This window comes from Cyprinodon tularosa, unplaced genomic scaffold (genome assembly GCF_016077235.1).
Source record: "Cyprinodon tularosa strain WSP-4 unplaced genomic scaffold, ASM1607723v1 ctg8, whole genome shotgun sequence".
NCBI lineage: Eukaryota > Metazoa > Chordata > Actinopteri > Cyprinodontiformes > Cyprinodontidae > Cyprinodon > Cyprinodon tularosa.
Window position 1 is genome coordinate 3,932,439 of NW_024039562.1, and position 18,170 is coordinate 3,950,608.

Here is an 18,170-nt window from a genome sequence, read left to right on the forward strand (position 1 = left end):
TGTTTCAAGTCCTTCTTTTTCTTGGAAAACAGCATAATGTCTAAGAACAAGGCCAAAACTTAAAAAGACACCCTGCACTTCACACTTTCATATTCCCCTGAAGTCAGATATTGGCTTTGTAAAGAATTATTAACTTATTCCTTGTCAAATTACTGAAAAGGTACTCACTTTTTAAACCCCATGAGCGATCGTCATTTTAATACAAAAAGGACACTTCAAAGAGCTAAACCCATCCTGTTAAAGCATGACAACCAGCAGTGCCCAACCAACCTCTCACTGGCAGCAAAACCAAAGTAACAATGAACACTTGTAGATTACATTAACACTAAAGATTTTCAGAGTAGAGGTGATGAACGTTTTCATTTAAAATAAAACATTAATGTAATAGTTTCTTAGAGCGTTTAACAGTTCTTTTTTTCCAAGAAAAAGCAGCAAATCAATATTTTCTTATTCTTTTTTTTTTTTTTTAAGAGCAAACTGTTCTATGGACTCTAAGAGGACATAAAAATGTTATTGGAACCTCCCTATACAGTGAAGCCATAAGAACTATTATAATCTTCCATTTTTGCTTGCATTTGCACTGCCATAGAAATGCTGTGATTGCATAGCAGTTACCAGATGATCATTGTTACAATATCAGTTAAGCTCACAACATTCACCAAAATGAAGCAACAAATGCTGTAAAGACTTGGGTTTTTGGACACATGTTTAGTCAATTTTAGCAGAGTTGGAAATGCGATCTGGTTTAGAGATTCTACAGCTTCTCTAGTTTCTACTCTTTCTTATGGGGGGGGGGCTGATTAACAGTGTGCTGTTGGAGGAAATGTAAGTTTTGTTTGAATGCATGCTGGCGATGTTCGTTTGATTGTTTTGATGGGTTGGGAACAATTTAGTATTTTTTCAATTTTGCTGCATGAAAAACATGTCTCTTGTTTGGTAAAGTTCCCTGGATACTGTCATCCATTGATTGCTTATGTTCCCATCTAGGAGCTTACGAAGGAAGACACTTCTCTGCTAAGTGAGCTAAGGTCACATAAGAGTTTAGAACCCAAACAAGACAAATTTCACATTAATAAATGATGATTGTCTTGAAAAATCCACAGTTTGCAAGACTGGCCAACTTACTGTCACTGCCATACTGAGGTTCCTCTGCCTGAATTAGGCCTCCCCATGTCTGCACAACTGATATGTAAAACTACAAAGGAGGGAAGCCCTTTGTAAATGGTCACAGTCAAGGTGAAGGGTGACAGACTATCCTGTCAGTTACTTTCCCCGTAAGTATCTGAACTGCTTCCCCTGACCCCAGCTTTTTCCTTGTGTTTAAAAGTTAATCAGAAATCAGATTAAGATCAACGATTTTGTAAAGCTCAGTTGGTTTAATTAGTGGAATCCTAAACTAAAGCAAAACCCTGATCTCTTAAATTAGTTAAATGAAATGTTGCTTGGGAAGGTAAAATAAAGTCCTGTCTGACTGTTAAAAACATGTATTACGCAATAGTAGAATTTTAAAGTATTTGTTTCCAAGATTCAAAAAAATATAGAGAGCCATAAAAAAAACACCTGATAACTAAATGTTTTAAGCACAACGGTTCAAATTAATTAGCTTAATGTTTGAGGTGTTATAGTTAATAGTGTTTCATTTTGGTGAATTTGATCAAATATTCTTCATGGACACATTAAGCTGCTGTGTTCAGTTTGAGTTTGTTTTTAAAAATCAGGTAGATAAGGACAGAGTTAGAAACCTGCTCCACACGACATCTGCAACCAGGCCACCTACATTACCGCATGCAACTCATGGCTTTCTATCACACAAAGAAAGATCATTTTCTGAAACAGGATTTTAAAAACACCCATCAAAAGCAGCTCTAAAAAGAAATAGCACATGGTTACTGCAGTGCAAAGGCAGACAAACAATGTAAGGAATCCACCTTAAATAGTTATGAGAACTATGAAAAGGTTCTGGCAGCCTGAAACCACCTGTAGTGTATAATTGTCTTGTGTAAGAAACTGGTTTCTCATCTCCAAGCTTGTCCAACTTTATGAAGCTTTGACTTTTCTTGCTCGTGGTGACATTTTATCGTCAGACTTGACGACTCCATTAACAGCGCCTCCTAGTAGGAAATGGTTGAGAAAAGACAGTAATTATAGCAGTTTTTAAGAAGATTGATGAAATACAGGAAGCAGAAACCCCTGCATCTGTGCAAACTCACCCCTTGAATTTTCTCTTTTATGAGGCTTGCTCTTTGGGCTAACTGTCTTCTTCTTTGATGCTTGGTTCTGGCTGTGCTCTCTCCATTTTTTTAACTGGAAATTAATGAACTTCCACATCATCCAGGCCTGCGTCAGACAGATGGCTGCGAGACAAGTCATTCTAGGTGGATAAGATACAGTTTACTGAGGTTAAGGTTACATTTTTCTAAGCAAAACACAAACATTCAGAGGCTTTTATTGGGCATACCTTATGGTGAGCACATTAAAGTTGCCTTCTGCCAGGGAAAAACCATGGTTCTCCGTACGGGGCAGGCCAAAACCGAATGTCAGCACTGACAGTGTGAGGGTAAGGAGGCGAGCAATGACAAAAAGTAGCGCCCATAAAGTGAATCTGCACAAACAATAAGCGGTACCGTAAGATAACTCTGGCTGTGGGAATAGCATTAACCCCTGAACCGAAATACTAAAGAGAACAAAACAAAATACCCTTTTTGCTTGTTTTCATCACTGAAGTAGAAGAGGCGTGAAGCGTGGAACAGAAGCTCGACCAGGTAATGAGGGACCAGCAGCACTAGGCCCAGTCGGTGGAGGCTAAACAGGCAGAACACAAAGATGGCGGGGAAGTATCTCATGAAGGTTGGAAAAACAAACCCACAAAAAAAACACAACACTTTTCTGGACCTACGCTAATTTATTGGCCCATTTCTTATCCATTTGTAGGATATGGACAAAAAAGTTCAATAGAAATTTACAACAGATCCCTTTTATTGAAGTTTGGCTTTAAAAACACAATGTGTAAAAACGAAAGGAAGGAGATAGGGTGGATGGTAAGATGGTCAAACCAAAGATCAAATAGATCGATAGACATACTGTATGAACAGATAGACTAAAGAAAAGATTGATAGATTGGCAGAAAAAACAGATGAATAAACTAAACAAGGACAAATAGATGATGGGCGGACAGATAAATGATACATGGAGATACAAAGCGGGAGACGGATGGATAGACAGAGCTGGAAGTTGACTTAATAGCTGGATGGATGAATGAATGAACAGATGGTTTCTCAATAGGATGAATCATTAAATGAAATAAAAAACAAATGCATAAAAGGATGAATGAAAAAAAAAAGGTGCGAAAAGATATATGGATGGACAGACCAAATGCACTGGAATGTAACCTCTATGAGCAGTATTAATCAGAGAGTTTGGGAACATTAACTACGTTGAGCTCTAATGACTAAAAGTTTTAAACTGTCTGAACACTGATGAGCGATCAGCCGCATTTTTGTTTTAAACCACAGATCTTCTTCTTGTGAATATAATACAAATGATCAGTCAGACTCACTTTAAGACGTAGGCACCAGTGATGTGGACAACATAAAGGCAAATGTAATAAAGCTGGCGAGGGATGTCCTCCTGTGGAAAGAAGAATGAATAAATAGGATAAGGTTTCATTAACAGTAGGTTAAAAAAAGCAGTGATCAGCAAATAAAACACTTTTTAGTTGGAGTGTTTTCGCTCTTTGTTTTTGTAACTGGTTTAAGTATTTTATTTCCATAAGTGAAAAAAGTATGTTGAGCTTTGAGGCTGTGATGTGAGACTGTGACACCCGCATCTAATAAAGATCACCTAATCACTGAGTCCTGGAGATTCTAGCTAATCTATTCAGACAGAACTGTTTCAAATCTCTGTACTTATATATATAGAAGATAGATATGTAAAAACTTAGTTAGAAGCTGCACTTAAAACTGAAGCCAGACTGGATCAGCAACCTTCATGTGATCTAATGTCCTGGAAATGTCATTAATCTTAACATTTTTCTTTATTAACAGATAGATGCAGTAAACCTTGCATTGTATTCAGCACGACAGACCTCATCACCTGGGTCAATACTCTTTCAAACTATGGAAAAGTCTCAGTAAAGATTTTCTTTTTTTGCACAATAGAATAAATCAAAACATCAGCTTGTAAAATTGGGCTTAGCTTTAGACTGTGACTAATTTACTGGTTAAAACAAGCCACATTCAAGTGTTTTGCAAGCATCATGTAGCATGATGCTGCCACCACCGTGTTACACCCTGTGAAGGCTGTACTGAACTTCAGTATTGGTTTTCAACTATAGATCGTGTTTCAAATGGATGATAGAAGTTCGTCTGACCAGAATACCTCCTTCCACATGACTTGTAGCAAACAGAAAATGGAAATTCAATAACTTTCTTTATGCCGCTCTTGCAAAAAGAGGTCTTCACTGAACAGTTATATTCATAGAGATTAGATCACACATACAGCTGGACTCTATTACCAAGATGGTTTCTAAAGGAAATGGATGCAAAGGACTTAATTTAAGAATAAAGCTGAAAAACTAGCTAAAAAAATGAATGCCACATCTTTTTATTTTAGTTTGCACAATACAAAAGACACGATTTTCCTTCCATTTCAAAGTCTTTTTTATAGTAGCCAAAAGTGAAACTATAAAGGTTTTAAATTGATAGCTCTATAACTTTTTAAACATCTGATTTCAAACTACAACCTATGCTTAATCTGGGTATTTACATGCTTTTCCTGTACCCACGTTACACTAGATAACATCTCAAGTTAATTAAATACGTGTTATAGTTTATTCTCTCTTGCTCAATTGGTTTCAAACTTTTAAACCAGAACTTTTGACAGAAAAGAAACTCTGCAAGCAAAACAGCTACCTTTAAATAAATTATTTATATTATGCAATACGGTCAAAATAAATGAATAAATAAAAAGCTAAATTACCTTTCGCACTTTTTGAAAGTAGAGCTCGGGAAGAGCATGGAGCCAGTAGGCAATTTGGCAAATGTAGAAGAATTTGACCTGAAAACTAAAGAGAGGAAAGTTAAGGCAGTTATTGAAAAAAATTGTTGTATTTCATGCATTTCTGTCATTATGATACTACTAACTAAAATGCATCAAAATGCAGAGAGTGTTTCAAAAAAATTGAATTAGTTTCTGCCTTTTTTTTGTTGAATCCAACACCAGGGGGCGCTGTTGGTAACTGAAATGGTTTTAGCACCATTATTTGGCCCAAATTCATGGTGCCGTCGAAAAATGGCAACATCCTACATTTTATTAAATTAATTTCAGATAATAAAATAATCTTTTACTATATATATGGTGGAGATCAGCTCCACTAAGTCGAAGGTCATGGTCCTCCACCAAATCAAAGGTGATTTGCCCTCTTCAGGTCAGAGGAGAGGTCCTCCAAGCTGAGAGTTTCATGCACGTCCCACTGAAGACGGACCAGGACAGGAGGGACTGTGTCTCTCAATTGACCCCCAGAGGTGCTGGAGGAGGGAAGTCTGTGAGTCTCTACTGCTCACACCATCCAGTTCTGGATGAGTGTAAGACGGCGAGGGCCGGATAAACAAAACATCTCAATATTTTCTCTTTTCGCTTTGTGAAAACAACTTTGCCTTAGCTCATAAAAGACACTCTCACACTGATTCAACTATCAGAGGTGGCCATGACACCTTCATAGGTCCTTGATGAAGGAGAACTCCACACCCTGTTTCTTCAGGGATTGAAATTACCCATTTGCCCTCCCTGACACGTATCTGCATAGATTATCTCCAGAAAATCTGTTACTACTGAAAGAGTAAGATATGGAGAGAAAGTGGTTAATTTAATTGAATACCAAATTTAGTCAAAGCAAGATCCTTGCTGACAAAAATCTTGACTAAATTTTAATTAAAAACAGTTAATGAGACTAAAACTATGACTAAAATATCAAGATTCAAAATAAACTTTAAAAAAAAAAATCTTATATCAGCTTTTAGTTTCATCCAAAGACTACAAAAACTGTTGTTTAGTATACACTCTGTGTATACAAAATGACAATAAAAGTTCTCTAAGTTTCTAAGTCCAAGTCTAATAGGCTAATTATTATCTAAAATGTCTAAATATACACTGGTTAAATGTCGCATTTAATTTGGATATGTTTCTTAAATGTATTTGATAAAAAGGGCGAGAATTAAAGTATTTAATGGATCAACAATGGCCCGCTATCCAGCTTCGCGTTCCACCATGCTTTTTCAATAAACTCTGATCGACTGCATAGTCAGCTCACAATTAGTTCAACCTGTGTCGCATTTAAGACATTAAGAATGCAAGACGTCCTTTTGGTGAAACCAGTAATCACTGCTTGACACATTGTGCCTCATTTGAGTCAGAATAGAGAATCCAAATCTGGTTTATTAAATATTGCTCCAAAGCTGAGCTATGAAAATAAGCTTACTTTGCAAGTGGCAAAAATATAAACGAACTCCAAAGAACTTAAATAAAAAATTGGGCTTTGTCTTCAGAGAAATTCAATAACCTGCAGAGATTCCACATCATTGTGACCCTAAACTGTACAGCAACACAAAGGCATCTTTACTTACACCATGTTGGTGTGTGGGTAATCCTCCCATAAGAAAGTTGGATTTGTTGCAAATTCCTCCTGTTGTAGAGGAGAAAAGAAAAAGTAAGAAGCCCATAAAGATAAAGCCTTGTGGAGCGTGGGCAGCGTTTTTTATAGTGAATCCTAAACCTCGTACCGCCGTCAGGATGCTGCAGCCCCAGATAAAGGAGAGCAGGTAGAACGCTGCCAGCTGCCCCGACTCGTTAAACTTGCTGTGTTTGGTTTTCGACAGGTGCAACCTCCTGTTAATTTTCTGAAACGGGAACAAACAGAAGGTAAACACAACAAGACCAAGTGCCTGGTCATGGAGCTGTGGGCTGAGCTCTTGAGACGTCAGCATGTATCCTGCTGAATAGAGGCATCCTGAGGAAATAGAGGCATCACTGTTGGAAAGGTTCAGGGGAAACTAATGAAGCATCTACCTAAGAGCTAGCAAAGATGATCTTGTTAAAAAGAGCATTTATTTCACCAATTTTTTTCAAACAAATACACTTGTAATAGAAGACCGATGCTGTAAAGGAAGAAACTATTTAGCTTAAAAAGTTTCTCTTTTTAAAAGAACATCAGACAAACAGTTGCATAACATTGTAAAATGGCAGTCTTTCCCTTTAAATGATGGGTGGCTACTGGATCTATTAATGAAATCTTAATGCAGACTTTTTTAAAACATGCAAAACAAAACAAAAAAAAAAATCTCAGCTTTCTATTTCTTTGTGCAAAAACAGAAGTGTTTCTTGTTACTGCTTGGAATGGAATGGAAAAATTCCTTCACACAGCTGATGGATTGGAGGAGGAATCTTTGTTTTTAAAGAAAGAAAAAAGAATCTGCAGAAGCAGGTACCTATAAAGATAGAAAGCTCTTTCCTTAGGATTATATTCCTTAATTTATTATTAGAGAGAAAAAGGGGATAAAACTTTACTCACATCGAGAATATATTCCTGAATCAAGGCGTGAAGGATGACCGCTATGAGCAGGTAGAAAAACACAGTGGCCACATCTTTAGGGCCGTACTGGTAAAGGTTTACTGGCTCGCTTTTCTCATCTGCAGAAAAGAAAAAGAGATCCTTAAAAAAATGGCTTTAAGATATGAGGTTTTGAGGAATTAGGACACAGAAAAGAGCATAAAATGTGCAAATGATCTGAGCTTACCAAGAACTTGGGTTACATTGTACTGGACTGTGATGAACATGATGGCAAACTTTGCTGTAACCTGGAGAGAAAATAAATCAAAACGTAGTCATTGAATTTCCCTTTTTTTTTTTTTAAGCGCTAAGTGATGCCTGTGTTGCATACTCCTTGATTACAAACATATTGTTTTTTTTGTTGTTGTTGTTTTGGCAGCACTAGTGGCTCATTTTTCAGACAGTAGGCAGGAAAGGGGTATGATAGAGGGGGAGAGACAAGCAGCAAGATAATATAACTACAGCAACATTGATTAAGAGCAAAGTAAAAAAAAAAAAAAAATCCACCTGGGTGGCCAGAATTAGGGCTGCAACTAACAATTATTTTGATAATCGATTAATCTGTTGATCTTTTTTCTTTTCTTCCGATGAATCAATTAATAATCAGATAGGTACCTTAAAGAAGATTTTATAAAGAATTAAACCAGGGGAAACTAAAATTTTTCCAGTTCTGTATAGGGCATATTGACAGGTGAAAATGTTTTTTTTTTTTTTTTATCTTAAATGCATAATATTTATATATATTTTTCACAATTTTGTTATAGGTACCGCTCTAAGTGGATATAAAACAAAGGGATGTTTTATAGTTTCTTTACTCAGTGAATGATTGACTCCTGAATTAGTTAAAAAAATTATTTAAATACTCAATTAATCCCAATTAATCCCATTAATCGTTTCAGACCTATTTTAGGCGTTTCCCTCCAATTATTTCAATAATCTAGTAACCCAATTTATTGCTTCTGCCCTAGCAAGAATGATAAAAGAAAAACTATTTTGTTTAAAGATTTGGAGATTACTCAATCAATACTATTACCTACATTTATTTTAGACCCTCCCAGAAATAATCCAGTAATTTTCCAATATCTAAAAAAGCCAGTTTAAGAAACTAGTTTCATATTGTGCAGTGGAGAAAATAATAAAACAACCCATTACCTAAAAAGGATGACCTTCTCCTCACTCATTCATTATGGGATATACTGTTGTTTTTTTATTTCTTTGTTCATATATAAAAGGAAGTTTGATGTGTAAAGTAATTAAACATTTATTTAAAAAAATATTTTTCCCATCCTTTATTCCCTTCAATTCAGTTTTATATAGCGCCATTCCACAATACATTTCATCTCAAGGCACCTTACAGAGACAATTCAACCAGATCATCCAGTCAGATTGAATCAAAGTTTTCTATCTAAGGCAAACCAACTGATTGCATTGACTCATTGACTCAAAGGCAATCCCTCACACCAAGCATACTTGTAGCGACAGTGGAGAGGAAAAACTCCCTTTTAACAGGAAGAAACCTCAAGCAGGACCAGGCTCAGTGTGAGCGGCCATCTGTCGAGGCCGACTGGGGTTCAAGGAGACGGAAGCAGAAATACAAAAAGCAACTCCAGGATATATGGAGTAAAGCTGTCATGTGAGTTAACGACAGCAACATTATTTAGACAGCTCTGTGCAATCAAAGTAGGGAAGATCCCTATGAAAGAATATCCAGATATCAAAAATGATCCCCTTTACCTTGGTGTAAACATTAAATGCAGATGAAGTTAATAGAATAAAAGTGTCCTAATCAGCTTATTTAAAATGGAAAAACTGCAATTTCATGTACTTGATCTAAGCAACCATGAAAAAGCATGAATTTAAAGCAGGTAGAAAAACACAGTGGCCACATCTTTAGGGCCGTACTGGTAAAGGTTTACTGGCTCGCTTTTCTCATCTGCAGAAAAAAAGAAATTAGATCCTTAAAAAAAAAAAAAAAAGTGGCTTTAAGATATGAGGTTTTGAGGAATTAGGACACAGGAAAGAGCATAAAATGTTCAAAGGATCTGAGCTTACCAAGAACTTGGGTTACATTGTACATGACTGTGATAGAATAAAAGTGTTCTACTCAGCTTATTTAAAATGGAAAAACTGCAATTTCATGTACTTGATCTAAGCAACCATGAAAAAGCATGAATTTAAAGACAATTATATTTAAGATCATGAGATTTCCAGGAGATGCCTTTAAGGGTGGGGGGGCTTCTCTATGACAAAGTGAAAAACAGATCACTCCTATTGAGGGTACATCTGGTTGGACCGGTATGTGTGGGCTGCAGATGATCTTTAAGTATAGCTATTAAAGCTAAAAGTAAAAAGTCATTTATCATGAGCATAGAAAGGGATCAAAGAGGTCTGAAGCTAGATGTGGGGTGGGAGCAGGTTAGTAAAAGAAGCTAGTTGGTTTCATTCAAAGCGAAGTACTGCTCAGGTTTAGATCGAGCTGCAGCCAACAGATCAGCTTGTTGATCAGCCTGCAGGGCAACGCTTGGCTACAAAGGCTGAGTCAGCAGATGGTGCCTCCTGCATATCGTATCTGGCAGTCAGAGACACATGAGAAGGGAAGGGAACATAACGCTGACTCCCCGCTGCCTCTGGAGTAAAGCTGTCATGTGAGCTAACGGCAGCTAGCAGCGGCTAACAGCTGCATCACACACAGAGTACCTCAAACATTAGGCCGAGGAGGATGATCATGGCCAAACAGGAAACCATGTCGGCGTGATTCTGGATCACAAACTCGTGGCTCAACACCGGCGGGCTCTTGTTTTTCTTGCGAAACCCCATGGCTCCACGACACGACTCTGACTCCCTTTGGTCCCGCTGCTGCTGCTGCTGTGGCCGCTGGCCTGCTCCTCTCAGCCGGAAGGTTCTGGTCCTTCTGGGGGAAGATCACTCCGCTCCAATGCGCAAACACAAACAGCTGCTCGTCTGTTTAGAAACAGTCATGAAGGAGCATCGCTGCAAAACACAACAACACCCACTTTTTTCCTCCTCCTGTCTGCTAAAGTCAGAAGACGGGCCCTCCCACTTCAGAGCCCCATTCATGAACCACCCTGCGTCGCTGACGTAGAAGGAGAATCCTGCGCCGTGATGCCTTCACGTCACGTACCTTACGTACGCGTCGTGTGTTCTTCTTCTTGAAATTATTTATGGCGGTTGGCAAAAAGCGTTACGTCAGCATTACCGCCACCAACTGGTAAGGAGTGTGGACCTGGACCACATGGCAAAAAACTATATCCTGTTATACAATTTAATCTGTTTCAAAAACTCAAATATAATGTAATATCCTCTGCTTCCTGATTCCTTTTGCAGTAAATCAACATTTCATATTACTAAGTTTCCTAATTAACTTGTTTCTCTGAATCAAATATTTGCTACATGTTCCACTGTCCCATCTTCCCCACAGTCACATTTCCCTGTCTGATGTTTTCCTAATAAAAAATAATGACCTATTCAATCCTGTGTGTCCAATTCTAAGTCGTGTAATAATTATCTTTTGTGTTCCTTTCTGTTCTTCTCATTTGTCCAATTCTCTTTTGTATTTTATTGAACCACCTTCCTTTCTTTTCTTCTTCCCATAACTTTTGCCACCTCTCTTTTGTTTTTTGTTTAATTATACCTTTTTTTCTGTTATACTAAAACTAACATTAATATCTATCCTTACCTTATTTGTACTCTCCTTAGCCATCCTGTCTGCCATTTCATTTTTACTTTAATCTTGTTATTTGCCACAACCCAAACAAAATTTACTACTAGCCCCATCATATTTATTCTGTTGTATTTGTCGTGTGTTCCTATTTCCTGTGAAAGTAAAAAACGTTCTTCTTCTTCTTCTTTATGGGATTTTATTGCCTGTTAGCACAAAAAGCAAAAGCCATGATAGGCAGTTGAACATAATACTTTTTCATACCGTATAAAAGTTTACATTGTACAGAGGCTCTCTCGTGAACAGCTTTACATTTTATTTTCTGACTGAAGTTTCTGAGGTGTTTCAATATATATTTAGACAAATTATGTCAGGTAGGCTGAAAAGCATGTAAAAACAAAACAGCAACTCAAAACAGCCTATAAGCAAGTACAGGATTTAAATGTTGTTTAATGAGAACATTTGAATTTCATCTATTCTAATTTTAACTATGGTTTTTAAAAGACAGTACAGTTATGTTATGTTTAAATTGCAGGTATTTATTATGTAAAATAGTACTTAAATCTTTTCCTTGTAGGAGCAAGTCCTACTAGTGTCAGTGGTGCAGGCGGATCACTAAGCCAGGTTCTGGTTCTGTTGGATGCTTCCCACTGTCTTTACATGCCTGCTTAAGATCAAAACACTGTCCCTACATGTTCATCCTGGAAGGATAAATACTGATCTATGCATTCTGCTGGGTTTCCTTAGATAGAAAACATATTACCCAATTTTAATAAAAGACTAACTTAATAAGATCAACCTGAATGTATGTACTTCACTTTTTATTTGTATCATTTTGACCAAAGTGGCATTTTAATTTTTTTTCCCCGATAACCTTTGTTGTGAATGAACCCTTTCTTAGAATACTAAATCAAACTTAATATTTATTTAGCTTCTTCAGTTTTTCAGGAATAGCATTAAGTTCAAGGCTTTATACTGTACTTATTTACTATATACCTTAAACAGAGGGGGTGGATTTTAGCTTTCAAAAACCTACAATTCAGGAATTTAGTTGATCCCTTCCCTATTCAGCCAGGCCAACATTTCCCTTGAACGGCACCCCTTTCAGAGACATAGAGAGGTATGGGGCTTTGCAGGCTAACAAAATAAGCCAAATGTACCCTATTCCAAGGGGTGGACCTGTTTCAATTTGCATGTTTTCTAAACAAAAACAAGGACTTGTTGGGCTACTGTGTAAAGCCTCGAACCCAACGCTATTAATGACATTCTGAATTGAAAAAGGTTCCTGGATGGGAGGCAAAACGTCTTCAAACTTGGAAACAAAGTCCAATGGTTTGTTTTTTAAACTCATTCAGTTTCTTTGTTTTTTTCCAGTGACCGGAAGTTGCAGCTAGGTCTGCATTGCATCACTGTCCTCTGAAAGGTACGTCCGTTAATAACTCAGAGGCATCTTTAAAAGTCATATATGTTTAAGCAATACAAAGATATATATTATTCATAAAATCACCGGTGTCCAAAGTTGCTACTGTATTGTTACGCACTCTCACTCCACATCTCCAATTTTTTACACTATAAAATGACGGACATTAAAACTAAACTCCATTCCACTTATCTATATATAAAAGTAACATGCTCTTTTCAACACAATGTTAGCGCTAACACACAAGGGCATACCAGGGTCACATCCAGGTTCTCATCCAGTCCGTGTTTTCAAAACAACCTTAGCACTAACACACGAGGGCATACCAGGGTCACATCCAGGTTCTTATCCAGTCCGTGTTTTCAAAACAACCTTAGCGCTAACACACAAGGGCATACCAGGGTCACATCCAGGTTCTTATCCAGTCCGTGTTTTCAACACAGCCTTAGCGCTAACACACGAGGGCATACCAGGGTCACATCCAGGTTCTCATCCAATCCGTGTTTTCAACACAACATTAGCGTTACCACACGAGGGCATACCAGGGTCAAATCCAGGTTCTCATCCAGTCCACGTTTTCAACACAACTTTAGCGCTAACTCACGAGGCATACCACGGTCACATCCAGGTTCTCATCCAGTCCATTTCTCTGTTCAAAATTCTTGGACGCGTCCTTAGAAGGCCAGATTCTAAGGACGATTACGCCATAGCGTGGCGCCAAGGTCTGGTCGGTTTTCAAGAGTCCTCGTCATGCAGCCTTAAAATGCGTCCTTCTTTTTGCCCGATTTGAAGGACGGGTCCAATGTATCCTCTGTATCCTTGGTTTACCCAGGATTCATTGCGAGACCAAGCAAGCCGTGATTTGCTCGGTGATCAGAGGAAAGGTTACTTGGCACCTAACAGTGGTGAAAATTGGAAGTTCAGTTTAATATAATCCAGTCTGTGAATAGTTCCGTCTGAAATGAATGAAAATAGTTGTTTTAATGGTTATTAAGTCCGATATGTGGCGGTAATGTTTGATTTATCTAAAGGTTTTTATCTGTGAATGTGTAAATGGGTTTGGCTGTAATTTAACGACATATTCTATTCTGCAGTGTGGGGACTATAAATCTGAAAGGATTTTAATTTTTTTATTGCTGTTTTGCACAATATGCTTAACTAAGTATTTTTTGTTGTTGAATATTAGAGATTTTGCAGATATATTTTTTATACATACCTTGTTTAGATTTACTTATATATTTCTACCAATTTTATAGAATAGAATAGAAAATCTCTTTATTGTCCCACAATGGGGAAATTTACAGCAGCAGAAAGATTATTGAAAATGGTCACACAAATGTGGACCTTAGAAAAATGTATAAGAATAACATAATAGGGAAGAGTTAAAATATAAAAAATACAATTCTGTAAAGTGTTTTAACAATATAAAAATGGAGAACAAATAACCAATATGCAGCTATGGACATTTTTACAGTAATGCATATTTAAAAATAGCAGCAACATGAGAGATGTGCAAAATGACAGCAGCATGTTATTTAACTGACTAAGGTTTCTATCATTGGATTTGCTTTTATCTGTTCCTGCTCCCGGTGGTTGGAACCTTTATTCCACTCTGGATTTTTGTGAGTGTAGTCTTTGTTCACTTTACAATAAAAAATAAATAAATAAACAAACAGTTTTGGAAACTTCCGTTTTCATTCTTTTCCTGCTTTGTGTGTCAACTTTCACGGTTGCTAAGCAACAGAGCATACGGCGGTAAAACCCGCCGAAGGGTAGACCTGTTCGAATTCACAGCCAAAACACTTCCGGTTTCCTTATTTTCACGGACTTCGAAGGATCCAGTCTAGTAGACCGCGTCCTTGGAGGATGCAGCCCAGGATTTCGAAAAGAGCCCATGTTTTCAACACAACCTTAGCGCTAAAACACTTGGGCATACCAGGGTCACATCCAGGTTCTTTCCCAGTCCGTGTTTTAGCAGCAGCCCACCTACTGGCTGTGCTGAGAGCAGCAGTCGCAAGGGCCTGCGCCAGATATGGAAAAATGACTGGGATTTTTGAGGAGTTATTACAGGTTTGTCATAAAATTTTTATATTATCTTTATCTTATCTTATCTGGACTACGATAATTCACTTTGTAATGTAGTGAAGATTTTAAACAATCTCATACTTGAGTAAATGTTCATATAATTTCCAGCAGCTAGCTTAAATGATCAAGGTAGAGTGCAGGATCACATCAAATTGACATCAAATGGTTTGTTTTCTCTTTCCAACTGATTTAGTCCAATTTTTTTCCCCATGTTTGCTCACAAGTTAAATACTTATTTCTCAGTTTAGTTTAAGAATCTCCCTTTGGAATTTAGGACTTATTAAACCAACACAAATATCTTAATTCTTAGATTTCACATATGCCTTGCAAACCCATAAGAGGTCCATAAAATAGAAAAAAGAAACATTGCATTTTATTTTTCAAAAGATCAGCCTCTCAAGAAAAGAGTACCGCATAAAACACAGAGAGGATGTGAAAAACAACTCAGCTAGGACTGTTAGAAGAGAAACCAGAGGGATGTTCTCATTCTATTTAACTCATCTAACTTCATTTATCCTTATTTTGGTCCATTGACTATGTTTAAAAATGTAATTTCTATCACATTTTTCATAATTAAGCATCCAGAGAAGTGCTGTCCTATGTCATGGTAAGTTTTTATAGAATCCACAATTGTTCACAATTGTTCACAATAGTTTAGCTATTTTGTTAAATTGTAAAAAATCTAATAAGATAATGAGTTAAGATTTTTATCCTTAGCCTACAACCAAATATTCACACAGTGTAGTTTGCATCAGATTCGATTGCACTGGTTCCTGTGTCAGTGCCAGTAATCCAGTAATAGCTTACTCGTTCCCCTTTGTTTATTTTATTTGAACTGCATATAATAATTAATAAACAAAGTTGTGAAATTCTTACTTTACAGTATATTTAAGATGCAAGTATTTTAGTAGGACCTGAACTTCTTTACTTTCATTCTCTGAAAATCACCAGAATAGAATAGAAAGTAATGTATATTGTTTGAATTTTTTTCCACATAAATACAGATCACTTAATATGTAAGCCACGTTGTTTCAGGTAAATCCTCTCAGAGTCTTTCATTCTAACCCTGAGAAGGGTTGTCTGTCCAAACTATTTCCAAATCTCACTCCAAGATGTGGTGAAAAGGTGGCAGCTCTAAAAAAGTATGTGAACATTAAAACCGGTTAGCAAAGACCATGTTTGCCCACTGCTATAACAGAATTAAATCCTGCAACAGTGTCTTCACAGGTTTGCCTTCAGACAGCTGCAGCTGATTCAAAACGCTGCTACCCGTGTTCTCACTAGAACTAAGAAAGTAGAACACATCAGCCCGGTTCTGAAGTCCTTCCACTGGCTCCATGTAGCTCAGAGAATAGACTTTAAAATCTTTCTGTTGGTCTATAAATCACTGAATGGATCTGCACCTCAGTACATAGAAGATTTGTTGTCAGTATATCAACACCCCAGACCACTCAGGTCTTCTAGTTCAAGCCTTTGTTCACCCAGAACTAGAAGCAAACATGGAGAAGCAGCATTTCGTTTCTATGCTCCACTGATCTGGAACAAACTCCCAGAAGACTGGAAAAGTGCCGAAAGTCTGAGTTAAGTTAAAAACATTGACTTAGTTTAAAGCTGCCTTTGACTATTGAAGTGTAGCTATTAAATAAGTTATTAGTAGTTTAAGATTATGATCCAACTGGTTGACTTGTTTTACACATTTTTTAATTTCTATTTGCTTTATTGTCCTTCTATTTTATTATCCAACTAATGTAAAGCACTGTGAATTGTCCATGTAATGAATTGTGCTACACAAACAAAATTGCCCTGCAACATCTATTGGATGATGGCGCTTCGAACACTAGAGGGCACTAGAGGACAGTCGTTACACAGTGCTCCTTTGGCTACATTTTGGTGATGGCTTCTTGCAGCACTGTAGCCCGGCTAGCTCAGTCGGTAGAGCATGAGACTCTTAATCTCAGGGTCGTGGGTTCGAGCCCCACGTTGGGCGCATTCTTTTTTAATCATGTTTAGGTGCAATACATGATTTTGTTGTTCATGATTGCCTTCGTATCTTGACTTTCATAGCTCTAAATACACAACAAAAATTTTTTACAACACACATTAATTTCAATTCAGTGTAGAATGCAATTCACAACACAGATCAAAGATTCAAACTCTAGTAGAGGGAATGCTGAGGGAATGATTCAAGCTTCTTTCCACAGGGTAAAACAGTTAAACATGCATTAAAGGCAGCAAAAAATGCCCTAGAAGGTAAATTAGAAAAAGAACAACTTAATGGAAAGCATATACTTCACAGTACATGGACATAATCTTTAGTAGGCTGATATTTCTATATTAAAACGAATGTTATAATTGAAACAGTTATTAGAACTATTGCACTGCAGCGTGGTCTTGGGTTAATAATAATAGAACTTTATTTATCTCACACTAGAGAAATGTAAAAGGGAGTGTGGGGTGAAGGGTCTTGCTCACGGACCCAGAGTGCAGGCTGTGGGAAGTGAACGGGGTACATGCAACCTTGTCAGAGCACAAGCGCTCTGCTCTAACCCACTAGGCCAACACTCCTATGTTTATTTTCTGTGGTTATGTCTAAAAAGAGTGGATTAGAGTCTATTCATTCTCGCTATCATCCTCACAATCCTCATTGCCATGCAGGTGGTCAAAAACATTGTGCCTTTTATTGCAGGCTAACAACGACCCCAATGACTCCCCATTACAGAGAGCTGGACCTGTTTTTGATTAAATTAGCATCTTATCCAAGCCATAACAACAGGCTTTGTTGGGCTACTCTATCAAGCTTGGAACTCAATGCTACTCCAGACATTTTGAATTGAAAAAAAACCTTCAAACTTGGAAAAGAAAGTCCAGTGGTTATTTTATTTTTTATTTTTTGTTATCTCTAAAAAACATGCATCATTGAAAATAGGTCTCAATTTGAACTACCGTAGGAAAAGAGTGTATGGGGGTTTATCCTGTGTACCTATGACTGATTGGTGAGCCATCTCTCACCCCTTATAACCCTTAACGACTAAATGAATGGCCCTTAGACGATGGCTGCATGCTTGGTCACATGTACCAATCAGACTAATGTAGGGGTTTTCAATAAGTGTAACCATAATCATACTTTGCGGTGAATATCTGCCCTGTTTAATGACAGTTATGTTCAAAAAAAGTCTTCTAAAACGCCTTTCTGTTAATGTGATCACACTGCAGCCAAAAATGTAGAGAAATGTCCTCCTCCTTTACTTTATTGGACTTGTGTTTTATTAAAACACTAGATGACCTTCAGCAACTCTACTTCAATGTTATGTGAGTTTGTCTGACTTTTTTTTATAAAGTGCTGAAATCTCCTGGTTTACATTCTGAATAGGTGCAGAGCCGTG

General features: G+C 37.3%; 1 protein-coding gene and 1 non-coding gene across 3 annotated transcripts; one reads left to right on the forward strand and one right to left on the reverse strand.

Annotated features, from left to right (window-relative positions):
• Positions 1–833: 833 nt before the first annotated feature.
• Positions 834–10,711, reverse strand: zgc:113278 (uncharacterized protein LOC541528 homolog). Of its 2 annotated transcripts, XM_038271391.1 has the most exons (11): positions 10,301–10,711; positions 7,791–7,851; positions 7,565–7,683; positions 6,777–6,893; positions 6,621–6,679; positions 4,978–5,062; positions 3,557–3,627; positions 2,698–2,802; positions 2,459–2,602; positions 2,211–2,371; positions 834–2,111 (listed from the first exon to the last, which is right to left on the reverse strand). In XM_038271391.1, exons 1-11 carry the CDS (start codon positions 10,418–10,420, stop codon positions 2,038–2,040), a joined length of 1,116 nt encoding a protein of 371 aa, XP_038127319.1. In that variant the 5' UTR covers positions 10,421–10,711; the 3' UTR covers positions 834–2,037. The 2 variants fall into 2 exon arrangements, with proteins under 2 accessions (XP_038127319.1, XP_038127320.1); XM_038271392.1 differs by lacking the exons at positions 7,791–7,851; positions 10,301–10,711 and adding an exon at positions 9,656–9,853.
• A 5,990-nt stretch (positions 10,712–16,701) lies between these two features.
• On the forward strand, positions 16,702–16,774 carry trnak-cuu. Its single transcript has one exon. It is a non-coding gene; the product is annotated as a tRNA-Lys (tRNA).
• Positions 16,775–18,170: the final 1,396 nt, after the last annotated feature.